The sequence below is a fragment of the Bactrocera neohumeralis genome, chromosome 6, assembly GCF_024586455.1.
Source record: "Bactrocera neohumeralis isolate Rockhampton chromosome 6, APGP_CSIRO_Bneo_wtdbg2-racon-allhic-juicebox.fasta_v2, whole genome shotgun sequence".
Classification (NCBI taxonomy): domain Eukaryota; kingdom Metazoa; phylum Arthropoda; class Insecta; order Diptera; family Tephritidae; genus Bactrocera; species Bactrocera neohumeralis.
The window spans coordinates 30,892,097-30,911,130 of record NC_065923.1 but is presented as its reverse complement, the minus strand read 5'-3'; the positions used below and the strand labels follow the sequence as shown (position 1 = coordinate 30,911,130).

Here is a 19,034-nt window from a genome sequence, read left to right as displayed (position 1 = left end):
TCGGTACCATTCGTAACAACTCGGATTGACTTATTAAACAACTTGACGCATTTTACGATAAGATCTTAAATTGAAAATGTACAAAATACAGCTTGTGTAAGAACTAAAACTGCTCGACCTTCCCAAGCGACTTCGCTCTATTTCATTCACAAAAAAAACAACGGTTTGGTGTGGTTCAAAAATGAAGCGTCTCAATGCTAAAACGTAACCGGCAATGGCGACCAATAACAACGTCAATCTCGAAATCCAAGACAGAATAACTCTTGCTAACATGTGGTCCTTCAGACTGAGTAGGCAATTGAGAAGTAATTTCCTCTCTCTCGGCGAACAAAGACCAAATTGTACAAGAAACTCATCATCCTCGTCCTGCTATATAGTGCAGAGGCATGGACGATGACAACATCTGATGAGTCGACGTTACGAGTTTTGGAGAGAAACGTTTTTCGGAAGATTTATGGTCCTTTGCGCATTGGTAACGGCGAATACCGCAGTCGATGGAACGATATGCAAAGACATTGAAGTAGTTCAGCGAATTAAGAGATAACGGCTACGTTAGTGCGGAGCCCCAAATAGATGGCTGAAGTGCTGCCGACCAAGGACCGTCCTGTGGAGTTTATTGTTAAATGTTTTTCCATCATTTAAGAAGATAATTGCTTCTCGCTTGGAGATCATGCTAATAAACTAAAATAAAACCAGATTGTCATAAACCCAAAATATTAATCGTGAGCAACATCAAAATATATATAATTCGATAATAAAAACAACAAACCCTTGTGATACTGAAATACGTCCTCAACGTCTACAAAGTTGCTACCCAAACTACTTATAGAAAAGTGTGGAGAAGTTATATAATATATAGTTCAAAATCCAAAATGAAATTTCACCCATTAAAAGTGAAATATACATTGGTAACAAAAGTCGTCCTTTTGCTTAGAATCCATGACAACATCACAACATAATCTCCCATCGGGAAAACCAGTCTAACTATTCATTCTTCGGATAAAGTTCTTTTGATTTGATCACCCTGTAAAATTCAACAGATCTAATATATAAGAACCAAATACATATTTAATACTGAAATACATATGTATATACTCACAACATATGGACAAGTGTGATTTATATTACTGAATGGTACAAAAAATGGAAACACCAAATTGGCAATGGGATTATTCTTCTTCTGGAAATATTCGCAAGTATCTACAGTCGTATTCAGCACAAAAGGCTTATAGCCGTTGGCTTTCTTCAAGTAAGCAATGCTCAACTAAAGTAACGATTAGAAAACGACTTTTTTATATTGTAATTTCAAAAAAGAAATCCCCATAACAACAAACATACCTTAATATCGTCGGCTGGATGCAAAAATGATATATTTATATTCAGCATCGTCACATCTCGTTTCATCGCACGCAAACGACACTCGTTTATCACCACCCAGGATTTATTGAAGGACTCGCAGTGCGCATTCGTAAACTTAATATACACCTTCGGTTTGGCCGCCACCCATGTCTGTTAATTATGGAAATAATATCGATTTAGAAAGTTGATCGTATAAGAAATCACACTTACCACACTCAAGAATATGCATATTAGAAAGAAATTAGATGACAAAATCATTACGCGGACCAAAGGTTTCATGCAGCTATGTGTCTCAAAACACAATTCTGTGAATTTTTTTGCAGGCTCTGTGGTACTGACTAAAGAGCCATAAAATAATTAGTTCTCATTAAGTAATTGCAATTTTCAAAGCGTGTTCAAAATTTTAAAAAGTTATCCAGTCTAATCAGCGAATGCAACGCGATAATTACGACACGGTTTCATTATGAACTAGCACGGTATATACAGGGTTTGTTCGGAAAGTATTAGGACTGAGTCGATTTAAAAAAATGTATTGAACCAATCGTTACAATTCTTTAATAATTTTAAAAATAAGCTCCTTCTGTGTGGCTGCAGCGCGATTTCCAAGCATTGAAGGCGTCACTGAAGGCATTCTCCGGAATAGTCTTGAGATAAAGTGCATGCTGCTTGGATCCCCTTTGTCGCCTCAAAGTGTTTGCCTTTCAACGGCTTTTTAAGGCAAGGAAACAAAACAAAACAGGCCGGACGGGACACATCTGGGCTGAGGGCGGCTGCGGAAAGTTGGGTTGCCGGCCTTGGTTAATAAGCTGTTCACAAGAAAGGCGGTGTGAGCCGGGTGTTGTTTTGGTGCAACTTCCAATCGGCTGCGATGTCTCGCCAGACCCGATCGGCCCTTCGTTTGAGCCTCTTGAGGACTTGAGGAACTTCCGGAAAAAAAATGGCGTTGAAGTAGATTTGTCGCGAAATGAGGAACAAATTCATGTGATGAAACGGGACATATTCCACTTAATGTCAGAAAAAAAAACCATGTTCAGACCAAAAACCTCTAAACTTTAGCAACATTATAAGTCAGAACACATCGAAATTTTTTTATCAAACTGCTCCTTTCCATCTAAAGAGACATTGAGTTGAACACATCAGTTTTTTGACCAAATTTTTTGAGTTGTTGGATAAGGCTTGATTTAGTTTCCAACGGCTGCCCGGTTCTGGCGCTCAGATGCCTCCCTTTTCTGTTATTTCCTTTTCATTGGTAGGGTTTTTTATGTGGCGGGTCCCAAACCCAGCGCACAAGCCTGGGGAGGGGATGATTCGCATTCTCACTTTAACTCGCCTTCAAACGGAAGGATACTTGGTCTAAGACCGGAAGTCGTGAGCTGCTTGAGCCATATGTAAGAGAATCGTTTCTGGCTACTCCCAAGTGAATGGCGGTCAGAGAACTTTCTCACTTGCGTGAACTTATAAACATGGCTCCATAGTCCTTTCTTCGAACCAGTGTTAACTCCAACAACAATGTCAGTTTTAAAATCCAACGCAGAATAACTCTTGCCGACAGGTGCTACTTTGGACTAAGTAGGCAATTGAGAAGTAAAGTCCTCTCTCGACGAACAAAGACCAAACTTTATTCGTTATTCCCGTCCTCCTCTATCGTGCAGAGGCATGGAGGAAGACAACATCTGATGAGTCGACGTTACGAGTTCTGCGGAATATTTATGATCTTTGGCAATGGCGAATATCACATTCAATGGAACGATGAGCTGTATGAGATATACCACGACATCGACATAGTGCAGCGAATTAACAGACAGCGGCTACGCTGGCTAGGTCATGTCGACCGAATGGATGAAAAGTTTCCAGTTTTGAGAGTATCCGCCGCAGTATTCGCCGGGGAAGCAGAGGAAAAGAAAGACTTCTACTCCGTTGGAGAGATCAGGTGGATAATGACCTGGCTGCTCTTGGTATCTCGAATTGGAGCCAAATTGTTAAAAAAAAGAAAGGACTAGCGCGCAGTTGTTAACTTGGCGTAAGCGGTGTCTACGCCATTAAACAAGAAGATGTATAGTACATATATAGTATAACCATGTTCATGATTAAAATTATGTCCATCGTTTAAAAAAGTTGCGTGTCTGAAATCTCAGGCCCATTATTTTTAATCATAAATTATTATTTATAGTTTGTTAAAAAACCAAAATGATTGCAAACTTTCAACATTTCATCCGTAAAATGAGAAATACGATATACATTGGTAGCGAACGTTTTCTTCTTGCTCAAGAACCAGTCCATAAGCAAAATATAATCGCTGCTCGGTAGAAACAATGTAACGAGCTCATTCTTGGGATAAAAGTTCAACAACAGTTGAACGCCCTGTAAATGAAACTCGAATTTACAACAACATCAAGTAATACGATAATTAACAATGGATTGGTGTAACTCACCACATATGGACAAGTGTGGTTTATGTTGCTGAAGGATTTAAACGTCGTAAGCATCGACAGTCGTACAACAAACGGTTTCTAACCATTGGCTTTCTTCAAGAAAACCAAAAACAACTAGCGAAAAGTTTGACAAAACCTTATCAGTGCGCAAACACAGATTACTGTTATACTATATATATCTAGAACCAAACCTCTATATCATTAGCTGGATGCCGAAATGTGATGTTTCTATTCAGGGTCACAATGTCTCGCCTTAGAGCATGCAATCGGCATTCATTTATCACTGTCCAGAGTTTTTTGAACGACTCACAGTGCGTGTTCGTAATCTTAATTAACACCTTCGGTTTGGCACAGACCTAAAAGATGAGTAACATGGATACATGTATTTAGTGAAATTCCAGAACTCAAGTGTTACAAAACAGAGTGTCGGAAAATAAGGTGGAAAATTTTAAAAACGCAAAAAGTTAAATAATGGAATAATTATACTTGTATGCCCCACAATCAAATATATATGTTGGTGGTATATACAGAAAGTAAGTGACCTAGGGTGTTCAGTTTTTTGAGTATAATCTATTCTCGTTATGTGTAAGGACCAAACCTATTCGCGAGATATAGCGGGAAATATAAATGATCAAAATCATGAGGCGTACTGAATTCCGAATGCCAGTATATCTGCCAGATGGCCACGCAAGCGCTGTTTAATTTATATTTAAGCTCTTTACCCTGGATGTCTAAAATAATGAGATCCAATATATTTTTGCCTTCATCTGGCAAAGTTCATTCGAGGAGGATGTACAGAGACGATTCTATCTCATCTTCTTCCAAACAGCTGAAGCCGCTGGTATCCGGTAAAATATTTAACATCATTACATTTAACATCATCAGCTTCTTTATAGAAAATGGTCGACATGCCCGACGTTTGGAATTTAAGTATGATCTGCCCAATCCACAAAACGTTAGCCCACACAATCTGCTCCAATAAACGTGGGATAAACTTCCTCGACATCACATATAAGGTTCTATCGAGCGTTTTGAAAGATTAAAGTTCACCGTCAACAAACTGATTGAGCCTTTTCGGTGTGGCTCTAGGCCTGGAAAGTCACAATCTAACCAGATATTCACCATATGCTAAATCTTAGAAAAGAGAATTGACACACCCGTGAAAAGAGGAACGACACAAACAATTTCTTCGCCGATTTTAAAGCTGCTTTTGTCAGTACGAAAAGGAGCTGCCTTTATGCCGCTATGTCTGAATTTGGTATCCCCATGAGACTCAACAATTGCGTTGTTAGTTCTGCTTTCTCCAGACTGAATAGTAAAACGAAGCGTGTCGGTCTGGTTTTGAACGAGAGCAAGACGAAATATCTCCTGTCATCAAACAAACAGTCGTCCAACTCGCGACTTGGCTCCCACATCACTGTTGACAGTCATAACTTCGTAGTCGTAGATAATTTCGTCTATCTTGGAACCAGTATTAACACCAACAACAATGTCAGTCTCGAAATCCAACGCAGAATAACTCCTGCTAACAAGTGCTACTTCAGACTGGGTAGACAAATGAGAAGTAAAGTCTTCTCTCGATAAATATCGTTATTTCCGTCTTCCTAAATGGTGAGGAGACATGGACGATGACAACATCTGATGAGTCAAAGTTACGAGTTTTCGAGAGAAACGCCATTAAAGAAGAATAAGAAGAAGATATGCTGAGAGTGAAAAGCACATTATACCTCTTACGATTTACCCTAGACCAGAATTATCTTTCAAGTGCATCGCTGCTAGTAGTTGACCAACGCTTACTGAGCTGGTCTGAAGCACAGCAAGCCAGTAAGCAAACCACAGAAGCAAACCAGATAAGCTAATATCGCTGCCTTATTATCGGAGTGGATAGTCACCACACTGAAGGAGGGTCTACTCCAGAGCAGTAGATTTACCATCACTATTATGGCAGCCACTTCCGCTGAAAGACACTGCTGTGGTCAAGATGCCGAAAACTGGAGCTGATAGGCTGATAGACAGTGTAGGTACTCCTCCACTAACTCTCCCGCAGGATTTGATTCATCCGTAAAAAGCTCATTGCTCCTCTCCTGCAGTAAGTCCTTCCCTCAATCGCAAGTATGTATATAGCAGAGAGACGAAGTTAACGCCGCAACGGAGGCCAACTTTGCAGACCTGCAGAAACATGTTCCATAGATGAGTTAAAAAACTCGGAGCATCGCAGCGTCGTTCGAAACCTTTTACACCTACTTATGGTATGTATGTATTTATATGTACCGGCTTGCAACCGACATACATATACTTTCAAAAACAAAAAAAACAAGGGGATAATTCGAATTGGCACGACTGCGCATGTCCCTCATCTGTCAAAATATACCAAATCCACCCCTATCAGCGTCTTCGCTACGCTGCTCGCAACGAAACTAGATACAGCAGCAATTTGCCGTTAGTGGAATTTTTCGGCTCTTCCAAGGTACAAGAACATAAGAGTAACAACTTTAAAGCGGCGGTAAAAAGAAAATTAGTTATTCACAAAGCAAATGCAAATGGAAACATAAATATTAAGCAGTGTAGTAAGACTTTTCAGTAATACTGTGCAACTAAAAGGCGCTTCCCAAAATGATGTACCCATGCATGCGAATGACGCGTGCACTACGCAATTTGTACCGTTCTGTTTTATTGTTTCTTCTTCTCATACCCATTGGGATCGGTGTGTTCACTATATTTTGCGGGAGCTACGTAGAACATAGTGTAATACCCCCCATCGTAAGTAAAATCGCTGAAAAATTATTGAATGCATTTCACTTCATATCGGAAAGAACATTATAATGGAGCTTTCTTGCAGTGCGAGTCTTACAGTCAAAATCACACCAGCGGCGCCTTATGCGACGAGTTCTGCATGAAGCCATCGGCCTTTAGCGATTTTCACTGCCTTCGCGGGATTCCAGACGCATTTACCGCCCAAAGAAATGGGAATGTTTACAATTTCCAAGTAAAGCAACGAATGAAACAAGGTACAGTGCAAAAAGCAATACGAAACTAACCGATTTCACTTTTTACCTTTAGTTGGTGGCGGAATCGCTTGACGATCTGACATGGCGCGATAAGAACGGCGTTGATGTTTATCCAAAATCTGCAGACTTGTATCACATGGTCAAAATGCATCTATTGGTCAATTATAATGTGTCGCTGGAAGATAATGTGGTGAGTTTTAAGTATATTTTGAATTGTTAGTAGGTAGGAGAAGAAAAGTGCTGGATTTTTTAATACTCACGGTCCCACTGCCCCACTGCCGGCGGCGAAGAACTGATAAGTCGCATGCATCAGCTGCTTTGTGGAATATGGTCGGACGAAAGCATGCTCAACGATTAGAATTTAAGTGTGCTATGCCCAATCCACAAAATGGGAGACCCCACAATCTGCGCCAACTAGCGTGGGAAAAGCCTCCTCAACATCGCATATAAGATTCTATCGAGCATATTGTGTGAAAGATTAAAGCCCACCCAACAAACTGTTTGGACTTTAACAGTGTGGAAATTTTGGAAAAGACTAGTGAAAAGAAAATCGCCACACACCACCTCTTCGTCGATTTTAAAGCTGCTTTTGACAGCGCGTAGGAGGTTTCAGACAAGGCGACTCCCTATCGTGCGACTTCTTCAATCTGCTCTTGGCGAAAATAATTCTAGCTATAGAGCTTAATCGAGCAAGTACAATCTTCTACGAAAGTTTACAGCTGCTGGCATATGCTGATGATATTGATATCATTGGCCGCAACATCCGCGCCGTGAGTTCTGCTTTCTCCAGACTGGATAAGGAAGCAAAGCAAATGGGTTTGGTGGTGAACGAGCACAAGACGAAATATCTCCTGTCATCAAACAAAAAGTCGTCGCAATCGCGACTTAGCTTCCACGTCACTGTTGAGAGCCATTACTTCGAAGCCATAAACTTCATCTATTTTGGAACCAGTATTAATGCCAACAACAATGTCAGCCTCGAAACTCAACGCAGAATAACTCTTGCCAACAGGTGCTACTTCGGACTGAGTAGACAATTGAGAAACAAAGTCCTTTCTCGACGAAAAAAATACCAAACTCTATAAGCCACTCATCATTCCCGTCCTTCTATACGGTGCGTAGGCATGGACGATGACAATATCTGATGAGTTACGCTTAAAACCAAGATATAGATCTTTCTAAATCCTTTTGTGCTAAAGAAAATCACTTGTGAAATGTACCATAGCTTCGGTTAGCCGAAGTTTTGAGCGATCCGCAGTATATATTAAAATTTCGGAGCCCACAATTGTGAAACCTTTCTATTAGCGGGCTCCGAAATGCCTAATATATTCCGTAGAAGAGACGGTTTGAACCGGAACAGGCTCGGATTTTTATCCGGCCAAGGACACATTCCACCAGCCTAACAGCAGATATGTTTTCTTGCGCTACAACAACAGCAATTACTGAACCCAGAAGCTATAGTTTTATAGTATACGCATTTAGGAACTTCCATTGAGGTTCAAATGTCCATCGCTATATAAAATATGACCCAAGTATTTTTTTAAACAAACTATTTTCTCCAATTTCTTTACCAACAGCTGAAACGCTTGATCAGCAACGAAGTCGATGAAAATGAACCGACTCAAATAAAAGATTTCTGGAACCTTTTCAATGACAATGACTATGTGATGACTAAGCTATTCGAAGATGAAGCAATACTGCCAACAATGCTGGGCACTTGCGGAAGCATGTATGTAACGAAGCATTTACATACTCCATTTGAGATAAGAAAGTGAGTAACTGCGAGTAACTAAATACCTACCAGTAATATCCACATTTATTTACCTCTTTTCGGACAATGTTTAGACTCAAGTTTTCAGACTCTGCTCAAAATACTTAAATTGTTGCACAACAAACAGAGAAGTGACCATTCGATCTCTCTTATTTTTAAGTTTTGGCTCAAGCAATTTTTACCTGATGTTCGAAACACAAATATGAGCTTGAGCTCATTCTTTAGTCATAAAAAATAGCTGAGTATTCTCAGCGAAGGTAGATCTCGGTCAGCGCTTTATAGAAATCCTATTTTTTTTTGAATCGTATTGTTTGTATAACCACAATGGAGCTGGAAAAGAAGGAGTCCACGTGAGCAAGCCGACGATTTGAAAAGTAAAGTAGAATGCAATGACACTTTTGTTTCTAACTAGACCACTATAGATAATATATGGAAGACTGAAATTCCCACAACAGTTAGGTTAAGGTAACCGAGAAAGAGCTGGATTTTTATCCGACGAGAGAATTTCACCTCGGCGGAATTCTTGAAACTTAGTTTAGAATATTTTGGGCCGCTGCGATAACAACCACTAACAGAACACTAACTCCATAAGGGTTGCCATATACTTTAAAAATATTATTTGATATTTCGAGGTAGAATTAACCTTAAGTAGTGATAAGTGATCCCGACCTCAAAAAAAAAAAAACAATCGTGAGAGAATTAGTTGACTCATAGAAAGAGTTATAAAGGGTGATCCATATCGAGGTTCTCTACTTGTTTAAAGAAAAAACACAGAAACTTCAAATTAAATGAGGCATATTTATTCCATTCGAAAATACATTCTTTGGCATTTATTTTTGGAAGATTATCTTTTTCAAATGTTGGCCGCGGCTACGTGTCAGATGGTCAATCTTTCAATTTTTGACGACTCGCTCGAGAATTTCGACTGGTATCTAGCGAATAACACGAGTGATGTCTTGCTCCAAGGCCTCAATCAAAGCGGGATTGTCCGCATAGACCTTAGACTTTACATATCCTCACAGTAAAAAGTCTAACTGTGCGATATCACGCGTTCTTGGTGACCAAACGACTGGCCCATAACGTGAAATTATCTGCTCACTGAAGTGTTCTCTTAGTAAATCCATTGATTGATATGATGTTTGGGAAGTGGCGCCGTCTTGTTGAAACCAAATGTCGCCGAGATCATGAGCTGTCAGGCATCAAATAGTCGCTTATCATGGCAATAACGCTCGCCATTGACGATTACGTTCTCATTGACATCATTTTTGAAGAAATATGGATCGTTGATTCCAGCGGCCCACAAATCACACTAAACCGTTATTTTTTCTGGATGAAATGTCAGCTTTTGAATCTCTTCAGGGTGTTCTTCGTCCCGAATGTGGCAATTGTGCTTGTTTACGTACCCATTAAGCCAGAAATGGACCGCATCGCTGAACAAAACTTGGCTCGAAAACGTCGGATCTTCTCGGAACTTTTCAAGAGCCTATAGAACTTGTCTAAGGTAATGATAAGTGATGACGACTTCTCAAAAAAAATAGTGAGCGCTTAATTGACTTACAGAGTGGGTTATAGATAAAGAGAAGCAAAATTTATACTGACAGCTGTCAAATATTAAAAAGGAATTAAACATGAGGACCTCCAATATTCAATATTTAATTGCGGAATAACTCTTGAACCTCTTTGTATTGCAGTGGTTTTACACATAAACATCTGAACTTTCAAACCATATACGAATATGTATTGCGTTTGGACATGCTCAAACCGGATCCGGTGAAAATCTGCAAAGTGCGGTTGGATTATTTTGGCTTAACGGCAGACCATAGGTAACCAAACTCTCTCAAATAGAGACAAGATGAATAATACCTTAGTATATCCATATATATAATATATATATATTTTTTTATTTACCGTTAGAGTCCAAGCTCAGAACGCGCGCTACTTGATGTTGGAGACTCAACTGCTTAAGGAGCTGGGTAGCGGCAAATCTTGTTGGTACGACACCGATTGTCACTGGTTTGACTGTATTGGTAGCTGTGTGAAAAATAAGTGCATCAAACCGCCAAGACAGAGTAATGTACAACAGTTATGTCAATATGTGGATATGAATCCAGAATTATTTCGCTACTTTCGGGCACAGGACGAAATGCGGATACTCTATGAGTATGCGTGTAAGCGAAAGTACCGGAAGAACTATTGGTAGACAGACATATGAATAAACTGAGGTACATACTCACATGCTGAGCTGTAGATACACTGATATGCATACATACGTACATAAAAACATGGATGACTTACTGACACACATCTTTACTAACTCAGGTACATACCGATACACTAACAAGCATACATGACCTACTGACATACATATACATATATGTACATATGTATATATGTATGTATAACTGACATGCATTGACCCAGAGGCTGGGAGATTGGGACAATTTCTCCTGCACCCAGAACCTCAGAGCGGACCGGTGTTCTGCAGCAATTTATGTCGACTTTTTCCTCTAACAATTGCTGGATCATACATACAGACATGATTTACTAATATATACTGACATATATATGTATATTCATACATACTATACATACACATTTTGGACAGCGTTGCTCTTCTTTATAAGTATTCCAGTTTTACAAAAAAATAAAGTACTCATTGCCAAATATAACTGTAAATACATACTCATGTATACATACAAACGTACAAATCATATATGCCATTCGTTTTGAAAAGCTCCAAAATCGCCAATATCACTTTATTTACAAAAATGAAAAAAAACTTTACATTGAAAATAAATAATCTTGGTACAAGCAACAAAAAGAAAGTGTTCGTTCTAATATTACTTTCGTTTTTTTATTGTTTACTGGTTTTACATTTATAATATAACTTCTTTTGCTCGTTTTTTTAATATTATAATTGCAATAGTTATTATTTTTTTCACTCACTTAACAATTATTTTATGTATGTGTATGCGCTTTTACAATGTTTAAGTGTTTTTGCAACTATTTAATGCGTCTTTTAATTATTTACTTCTTTTTTGTTTAATTATTTATATATTTAAAAATTTTTTTATTATGCGTCTATTTTTTAGTTTTATTTTCTATATATTTTTCAATTTTTTTCGTTAACTATTTATTTTTGTTTTTTGTTTTTTATTTAATTAATTTTTCTTTTATTCATTTTTAATTTCTTATTTTATTAATTATTATTTTTTATTATTGTTTTTTTTTTATTATTACCTAATTATTATTTTTTTATTATTAATTTTTTTAATTGTTTAATTATTATTATTTTTTTTAATTAATTAATTTTTCATTATTTCTAAGAAATAATTATTATTTACTTCTATCTTTCATTATTTCTTTCTTTCTTTAATTATTTCTTTATATATTAATATTTAAATTAGAAATTACTTTTCTTTCCTTAACAATGTCAGTGTGTGACTGCGTTTATTTAAGTCTAATGTATGTACGTGTGTGAATTACTTTTAACAGCATTACTTGCCACCTACGTTGCAGGTAGCACGTGCAACAAAACGTATAGTTGCGGCGCAAAACAAAAACAATATACTTTTTTTGTGGTACGTGCGGTGTGGCGGGCTTTAGCAGCAGCCGAGCGAAGTCGACTCAAAATTACTAAGACTGCGTTCACACGTGGACACTTTTGTCGCTCATCAGAGGCAAATTCACCTTTGGTTGCGTTCTCACGAGCGACACGACTGCGACAGCTTGTGCCACACAATTTTTTCGCATTATCCTTCATATAACATTCACAAATTTTTGTACGCTTCATGTAGGCGGTGCACAAAAATATTTTGGTTTAGCAAACTTTTGCTCTTATTTAAGCTTTTTTAAAACATTGTTGTTATATTATGCATATTTGCAAAAATATTTTTATATGACATATAAAAACGAGGTAATAAAATTAAAATTTCTGAGCATAATGCAAATATTTATTTAAATCTGAGAGCTATTGCAACGTGAATAGAATTTTTAAAAGAAAAGGAACGCAGAATAGCGAACTGTTGCGCACAAAAACACAAACCACACGTGCCACCAGCAACATACCTCCTCCCCCCATTGTTATTGTTGTAGCGGCAGAAAAACCCGAGTTGACAGTCCTTGGCCGGCACTCTAGTCTTTCCACGCTGTTCTCTTACCGACAAAAAACGGTTTGTACGACAAAAAGCGTCCTCCTTTCCCACGACATTCGGGTCGTTGTAATCGGAACGGACCCGGATTTGCATACGGCCAACAACAATCAACAACAAAAATGTCCTCGTGTGAACACAGTCTAATTGCTAACACACATTCAAAAAAATGCCACTGTATTACAACAAATTAAAAAAAAAAAACACAAATGCGTATCAAAGCGCTGCTGGCGTGGGCTTAACAGGCAATCTATGCAATACGGAAGGCAACTACAGTGTACAATATGCGGTTCGAGCGTAACAAAACTGAAAATTTATTTTTGCAAATCAAAATTAACGCTTAACAACGCACACAAAATCTTATACGCAAACGTTTTCACTTTTCTTGAATTCTTTCGTTTAATTTTGCTTACTTTTTATACATGCTAGATACTCATGATTGGTATTGGTTGCTTATTTAATGTTTTTTTTTTTGGTTTTTTGTTTTGTTTACTTTAGAATTTTGATTACACAATTTAATTGCTTCCGCAAAAAGCAGCTGAGCGCAACTTCAATATTACATACATACATACATTACAATAGTAAGTAGTTATAAGCATTTGTTTCATATCGTTTCGTTTTAAATTATAAAATAGTAGAAAATCTAGGTAGAAATTTACAAAAATGTGCAATTTGTTTAAAGTTTTCAGTTAAACTTTCCGCTTTATTTTGTTGATTTTATTTATTGTTTGCGTCAGTGTTATCATTGTGTAGCCTTTCACTTAATTAATTCGTTACTTTTCATGATAATTTAATTTTCATTCTATTTTTTATGAAAATAGCTATTTTTTAGTTATTTACGTTTACTGTGTGAAATTTCGTATTTCAAAAAAGCTAAAACTGCGTTTCAGTTAAAGTTAACGCAACAATTTACTTTTATAACGCTGTGTGGCGCTTTTGAATATTTTTTTCACTTTTTTCTTAATTTTTTTTTCTTACACTAAATAAAACTGAACATTTTACAAAAAAAAAAAAATATTTTTCTTATTTTTTTTATTTTTTTGTCAGACAACTTGCAAGCCGTTGCTTTAGATTTCACTTTGTTCAACTTAAATATTATAGATTTTATTACAGTATTAAAAAGTATCTTAACGTTAGTGATGAATATTGTTGTTTGATGTGGAGCATAATTTTATACGAGTCTATGGTGTTCTGCATAATTCAAATAAAACTTTTTCAACTAAATACTATTTGAATATAATAACATGTTTCACTTTACGGCATAATTAAATGGTAATGATTTTGTATACTTAAAAGTATGTGTGTGTGTGTTTGCGTGTTGCATGCACTTCGCGCACAAAAAACAATAAATTTTTATGTGAGTGAGTTGTGTGCAAATTAGCCAAAATAATAGGAAATTTAAGTGTATTATTACAGCTATTAACGAGCGCTGCAGTGTGCCTGATGGCAACTGTTGTTGTTGTTGGTGATGCGTGCCAACACCGACGCAACAAATATGCGTCTATGCGTGTTTTTATATGCTAATATGCGTGCGTGTGTGTGTGTGTGTGTTTTGTTATGGGTGTCACTTTAAGTCTACGGTCCACGTGTCGCCGCACACGTATGTAGTTGCGCTGCAGCTACGCATGTGTTGGGTGTGACAAAACTACACCATTATCCTTATGTTGCTGTAGGCGATGCCGGTGGTGTATTCGAAGCGGTCGTATTACTCTTTGAATGCCTTAGCTGCATCAAATAGTGCCGTTGTGTCGGTTTATGCAGTGCCAGCTGTGTCAACGCATCATCAATGGAAAACCATTGGCGCTTGCGACCAATGCTACGCGAATCTTCCCACTCTTCCAATTCATTGGTGACGGTCATAACAAACACTTCAGTGCGATGCATATGCTCGCGATTCTAAGCACAAAAAATCAATGTTGACTTTAGTATTTCAATAAATTTGTATATATGATGCATGTGTACTCACTTCGAAAACACCCAAACAGCGCCCAAGCTTGCCGACAACGCCGGCCTCTTCGAGCACCTCACGCACAGCCGTTACCGAAGGCTCCTCTTCGGGTTCAACACCGCCGCCGGGCACAATCCACAATTCCGGACGGCGTGACGATGTCACCAGCAGCACCTAAACAAAAGAGCAAAAATGGCAATTAATAAGTAATTAAATGCAGGAAAATGTTAGATTTATTTATTACCTCTGCCTCGGCATCGGAACGCACGCAAATGCAAGCGGCACGACGGCGAAAGCCATCCTTGTCATAAATTCGTGTAGAATTAGGCTTTTCCTTAACCATCTGTAATGAAAAAAAAAAAAACAAAAACATTGAAAACCAATTAAAATTGCTTAGCATAAGCGCGTGTCTGATATGAAAACTGTTTGCGTATATATTTTAATTTTTTTAGATAGAGATAAGCGAAAAAAATGCGAACTGCATTGGTTATTGGTGGCTGCGGCATTACCAAAATCTACAAGTACGTAATTAAAATCGCGAATTCCGCTTATCTCCAGCAATTGTGTGCTTTTATGAGATTGCGTTTGGACAGCACGTTTTTTATTAATGCAGAGCAACGTAGTAGATATGAATATTTTTCACACATTCATGCGTGTATGTATGTATATGCAATGCAAACAAAAATGCGGAGTCACTCAAAAGTTAGCACAGAAATTTTGCTTACTTGAAATGTTTAAAAATATTTGTTGTGCTAAAGTTACTTCACGGTACTTTACATGAGTTGCACATTTTTCTTTTTATAAGCCGGCAATTATTACGACACAAACTATTTAAATTTGCTTATAAATACAATTCTACGCACAAGATTTTATAGCAACGCTTTCTTTGTTACCAAAATAACAGATTTTTATTTAGCACTGTCTGCGTATACCCCGAGTTACGTTGTTGTTGTTGTTGGAGCGATTACCTCGACTTTTTATAAGCATCGGTTGACGTTTGGACCGGTATCGTGCTCCTTCGCATGAATGTGCAACTAAAACTGCTGAATTGGCAATTTGCAAACAGCTGAACAACCGGCTTTTCAGTGTGCTTGTAAGTCATGCCCCTTGAATACTTTAATGTATAAATAAACACAATAAAAAACGAAAATAATAATAAACACTGTTTGCATCACTGGAGATAAGCGCTGACCTGTGCCTTTGTTTGTTTAAATAATTAATTTTGTATTGATTGTGCAATAAATTGCACGTGACTTAAGTCTGCTAATTTCCAAGGTAGGCCTAGCTCATGTTTACTTATTTATAAATATGTACATATATAAGCTTGTTAATAAGCACTAAACTGAATTGATAATAAATGAAAACTAGAAAAAATGTTAATTTCTATTGCACTGGAGCTAGAATACCTTTTACAAATAAAAATGATTTCTAACCAAGAACTGGATTTTGGTCGATCAGATTGTATTGCAGCTATATGTTATAGTGGTCCGATATCGGCCGTTCAGACAAACGACGTACACAAAATTTTAAATCGATAACTTAAAACCTGAGGGACGGACAGACAAAGGGGCAAAGCTAAAACAACTAAACTCTACACGATGATCAATTATAGTCTTACAAACTACGTGGCAAACCTAAAAAAAAACAGGTGCAGGGTATAAATATACATATGAATTTGTTTAATAGCGCTAACTTGAATTGATTATAAATGAAAATTGAATTCTGAACACATATAAATATAACTTTAAACTGTGTCAAAATGGCTTACCTTTAATTAATTTTGCAATTCAGTTACTGCAATCTATATAATCTCGTAGAAAAATAAGTTTTTTTTTGGGAGAACGCGTGGTCAGCAAACTTTCAAAAACTTGTGAAATCAGTAGAGCTCAAATAGCTTTAGATTGCTAAATGTACCTTTTTAACAGCGATTAAATGTATGAATGAAGTAATATTCACCAAATACTCTACATAACTGCAAGAAAAAAGTTAAAACACTTTATTAGTAAGTATGTGAGTTAGTGAAAATAAATGCATATTGATAAAATAAAGTAGTTAAAACACGCTGAGACATAGTAGCCACCACTGGGTGGGCGTTGCACTCGTCATACTCGCATTTTGTGTGATTGATAGTACTTACGTAGGTCGACCGGCAGGTTGGTCGTAAGGTATGCGGCGCACTCAGTTGACGGCAAGCAATGCGTGTGTGTATGCGCGCTTTGTAGAGGCACAGGAAGAAATTAAAAGTCGAGGTAAGAAAATTTTAAATTATGCAAAAAACCAAAATAAAAAAAATTGTAGGGAAAAGTGGCAAATTGTTGTTTAGCTTTGCAATATGAGCATTTTTGTGTAGTTTGTTTTTGCTGTTTTGCGTGTAGGCTTGCCGCTGGCGGTTGTCTTTGCAAAACTGCTGCTATTGCAGATGTTTTTCTCGACTTTTTTCGTAAGTCAACGTCGACGTCGTCGTTGTCGTCGTCACACAGAGCTCTGCTGCTGCTGTAGGTTCTTCCACTTGATGTGTGAGTTATTCTTCGCACACGAATGTAAATTCTTATATTACTGCTGTTGCTTTTTCTTTGTCTGCGTTGTAAAGCAAAGAAAACTGCTTCCAGACGTTGCTTATCTACTTTTACTTAGACACCTGCTTCCCCATCTTTCGCTTGGGCACACAATTGCGGCTGCTGCGTGTTCAGCGTAAGCTGCACTTTTTATATATATGTGTATATATAAACACTATAATTTTTTGGCAATTTTCTGCTCGTTGACGATGCAGAAAAATAATGCAACACTTTAATCACAACTTCTGTACCCTTTTAATTATTTCACAGCAAATGAAGAGTACATAAAGAAATTGCATGAAATTTGACAACCACAAATGTGCACTTAACTTGGCAGCACTACTGAATGTCAAAGTGACTTTTACCGGTTCGTTGGTTGGCATTTCTGAAGAATCCATTGAACGTAGTAGTTGAGGAATTGCGCACACGTAGTGTTGCCACATTAGTGTTGTTAATGGAATGAATTCTTTTAATTTTGGAGAAAATAAGATTGAAATTTTTTATTAGATTAAAGATTTTCGTTCTAAGGTATGAAGTAGTTATAAAAAGAATGGAAAGTAAGATATATGCTCTAAAATTATTAATAGTTTCCATATTGAAGGTTTGTCAAGGCCTACATGATTATAGATACGGAAATTTTTCAACGTTAAAATTATGTTTATCAAGATCATCTATTATCTTATCGATTATCTTATATCATTTTGAATTTCTTTAAAAACAAATTTAGTTGGAATTTTTTTTTTTAAAGTGAATCAATTGCAACAGTGAATATTGGAGACTTGTAGAAAATTTAAAATTTTTCTTAACAAATTTTATTGTTTTTTAATTCAATGTCTATATCTTTTTAATTTTCCAAAAATTGATTTTTTATGGTCTGATTGGTTTGTTAGAATTTCAGCATATCTGTTTAAATTGGCAAAATTTTTCGATATCAAATTATCTTCAAATTTTTAATAAAGAAAAATATAAATTAAATAAATCTAAGTGTGCCCAAGTTTTGGTTATCTTGAGCTACTTGCATTTTCGGATAGTTGGCAACGCGTAATTTAAAAATCAAAATGTGATGTAGCAATTCATAAATAGATCAACTACATTCACAGGAAATATTTAATGCTACGCAACTGTAAGCGACATAAATTATAATAGTAATTAATAAATTTTAAATATACAAAATTTGTTTTTCACAATTGGCATTCCTGTCATCGGAAGTTTAAAATAACAAATGTCAAACGAAATGTAAATATTGCATTGGCAACGCGGCAGAAATAGCGGAAGGAAATGTAAGAACTTCTGGTGTTGAAATTTGTTAAAAAATGTTAAAGGCAAACTTTTTAGAGAATTTCTAATAGAAAACTGTTTTTGTGTTTGCAGTCGACGCAGTAAACGTTTAGTGAGAGTTGTGCAATGTTTTAGATAAAAAATATAAAAGTTCAATTCAATATTTGATAAATGATAACTAGACGGAAGAAACAATAGCTCACTAGTCAGCTGTTTGCTTTGTGAATATTTGTGTAAAAGCTTTCGATTGTACAAGCGCTTGGAATGAAGATTATGAGCGGCAAGCGAAGGGTTTGATGCGCAAAAGTTTCGGTTGACTTATTTAGGAATGATATTAACAGTTTGACGACCTCAGAATGTGCCAAATTTCACAAAGAATGGTTGCTTCTCATTGAAGGTAAGTGCCCATGAATAGTTTTTAAATAAATATTAAATGATTTTAAGCAGGACTGTGAATCACATATAGATCAAAGCATCATTTATTATTAGTAAACTAGCAAGAATGGAATGGACTATAAGCAAGGCATTATTG

At 36.8% G+C, this 19,034-nt stretch overlaps 3 protein-coding genes and 1 pseudogene across 3 annotated transcripts; 1 reads left to right on the top strand and 3 right to left on the bottom strand.

Annotated features, from left to right (window-relative positions):
* Positions 1–880: 880 nt before the first annotated feature.
* LOC126761885 (uncharacterized) lies at positions 881–1,646 on the bottom strand (annotated as a pseudogene).
* A 1,723-nt stretch (positions 1,647–3,369) lies between these two features.
* LOC126761884 (uncharacterized) lies at positions 3,370–5,972 on the bottom strand. Its single transcript, XM_050478320.1, has 5 exons — positions 5,961–5,972; positions 3,983–4,147; positions 3,792–3,869; positions 3,598–3,720; positions 3,370–3,390 (listed from the first exon to the last, which is right to left on the bottom strand). Exons 1-5 carry the CDS (start codon positions 5,970–5,972, stop codon positions 3,370–3,372), a joined length of 399 nt encoding a protein of 132 aa, XP_050334277.1.
* A 205-nt stretch (positions 5,973–6,177) lies between these two features.
* Positions 6,178–10,843, top strand: LOC126761113 (divergent protein kinase domain 1C). The gene is made up of 6 exons (XM_050477060.1): positions 6,178–6,551; positions 6,631–6,777; positions 6,852–6,989; positions 8,377–8,570; positions 10,262–10,393; positions 10,485–10,843. The coding sequence occupies exons 1-6, from the start codon at positions 6,405–6,407 to the stop codon at positions 10,768–10,770; spliced, it is 1,044 nt and encodes a 347-aa protein (XP_050333017.1). The 5' UTR covers positions 6,178–6,404; the 3' UTR covers positions 10,771–10,843.
* A 2,163-nt stretch (positions 10,844–13,006) lies between these two features.
* On the bottom strand, positions 13,007–17,554 carry LOC126761118 (diphosphoinositol polyphosphate phosphohydrolase 2). The gene is made up of 5 exons (XM_050477066.1): positions 16,807–17,554; positions 16,438–16,641; positions 14,914–15,012; positions 14,688–14,843; positions 13,007–14,617 (listed from the first exon to the last, which is right to left on the bottom strand). Exons 3-5 carry the CDS (start codon positions 15,010–15,012, stop codon positions 14,381–14,383), a joined length of 492 nt encoding a protein of 163 aa, XP_050333023.1. The 5' UTR covers positions 16,438–16,641; positions 16,807–17,554; the 3' UTR covers positions 13,007–14,380.
* Positions 17,555–19,034: the final 1,480 nt, after the last annotated feature.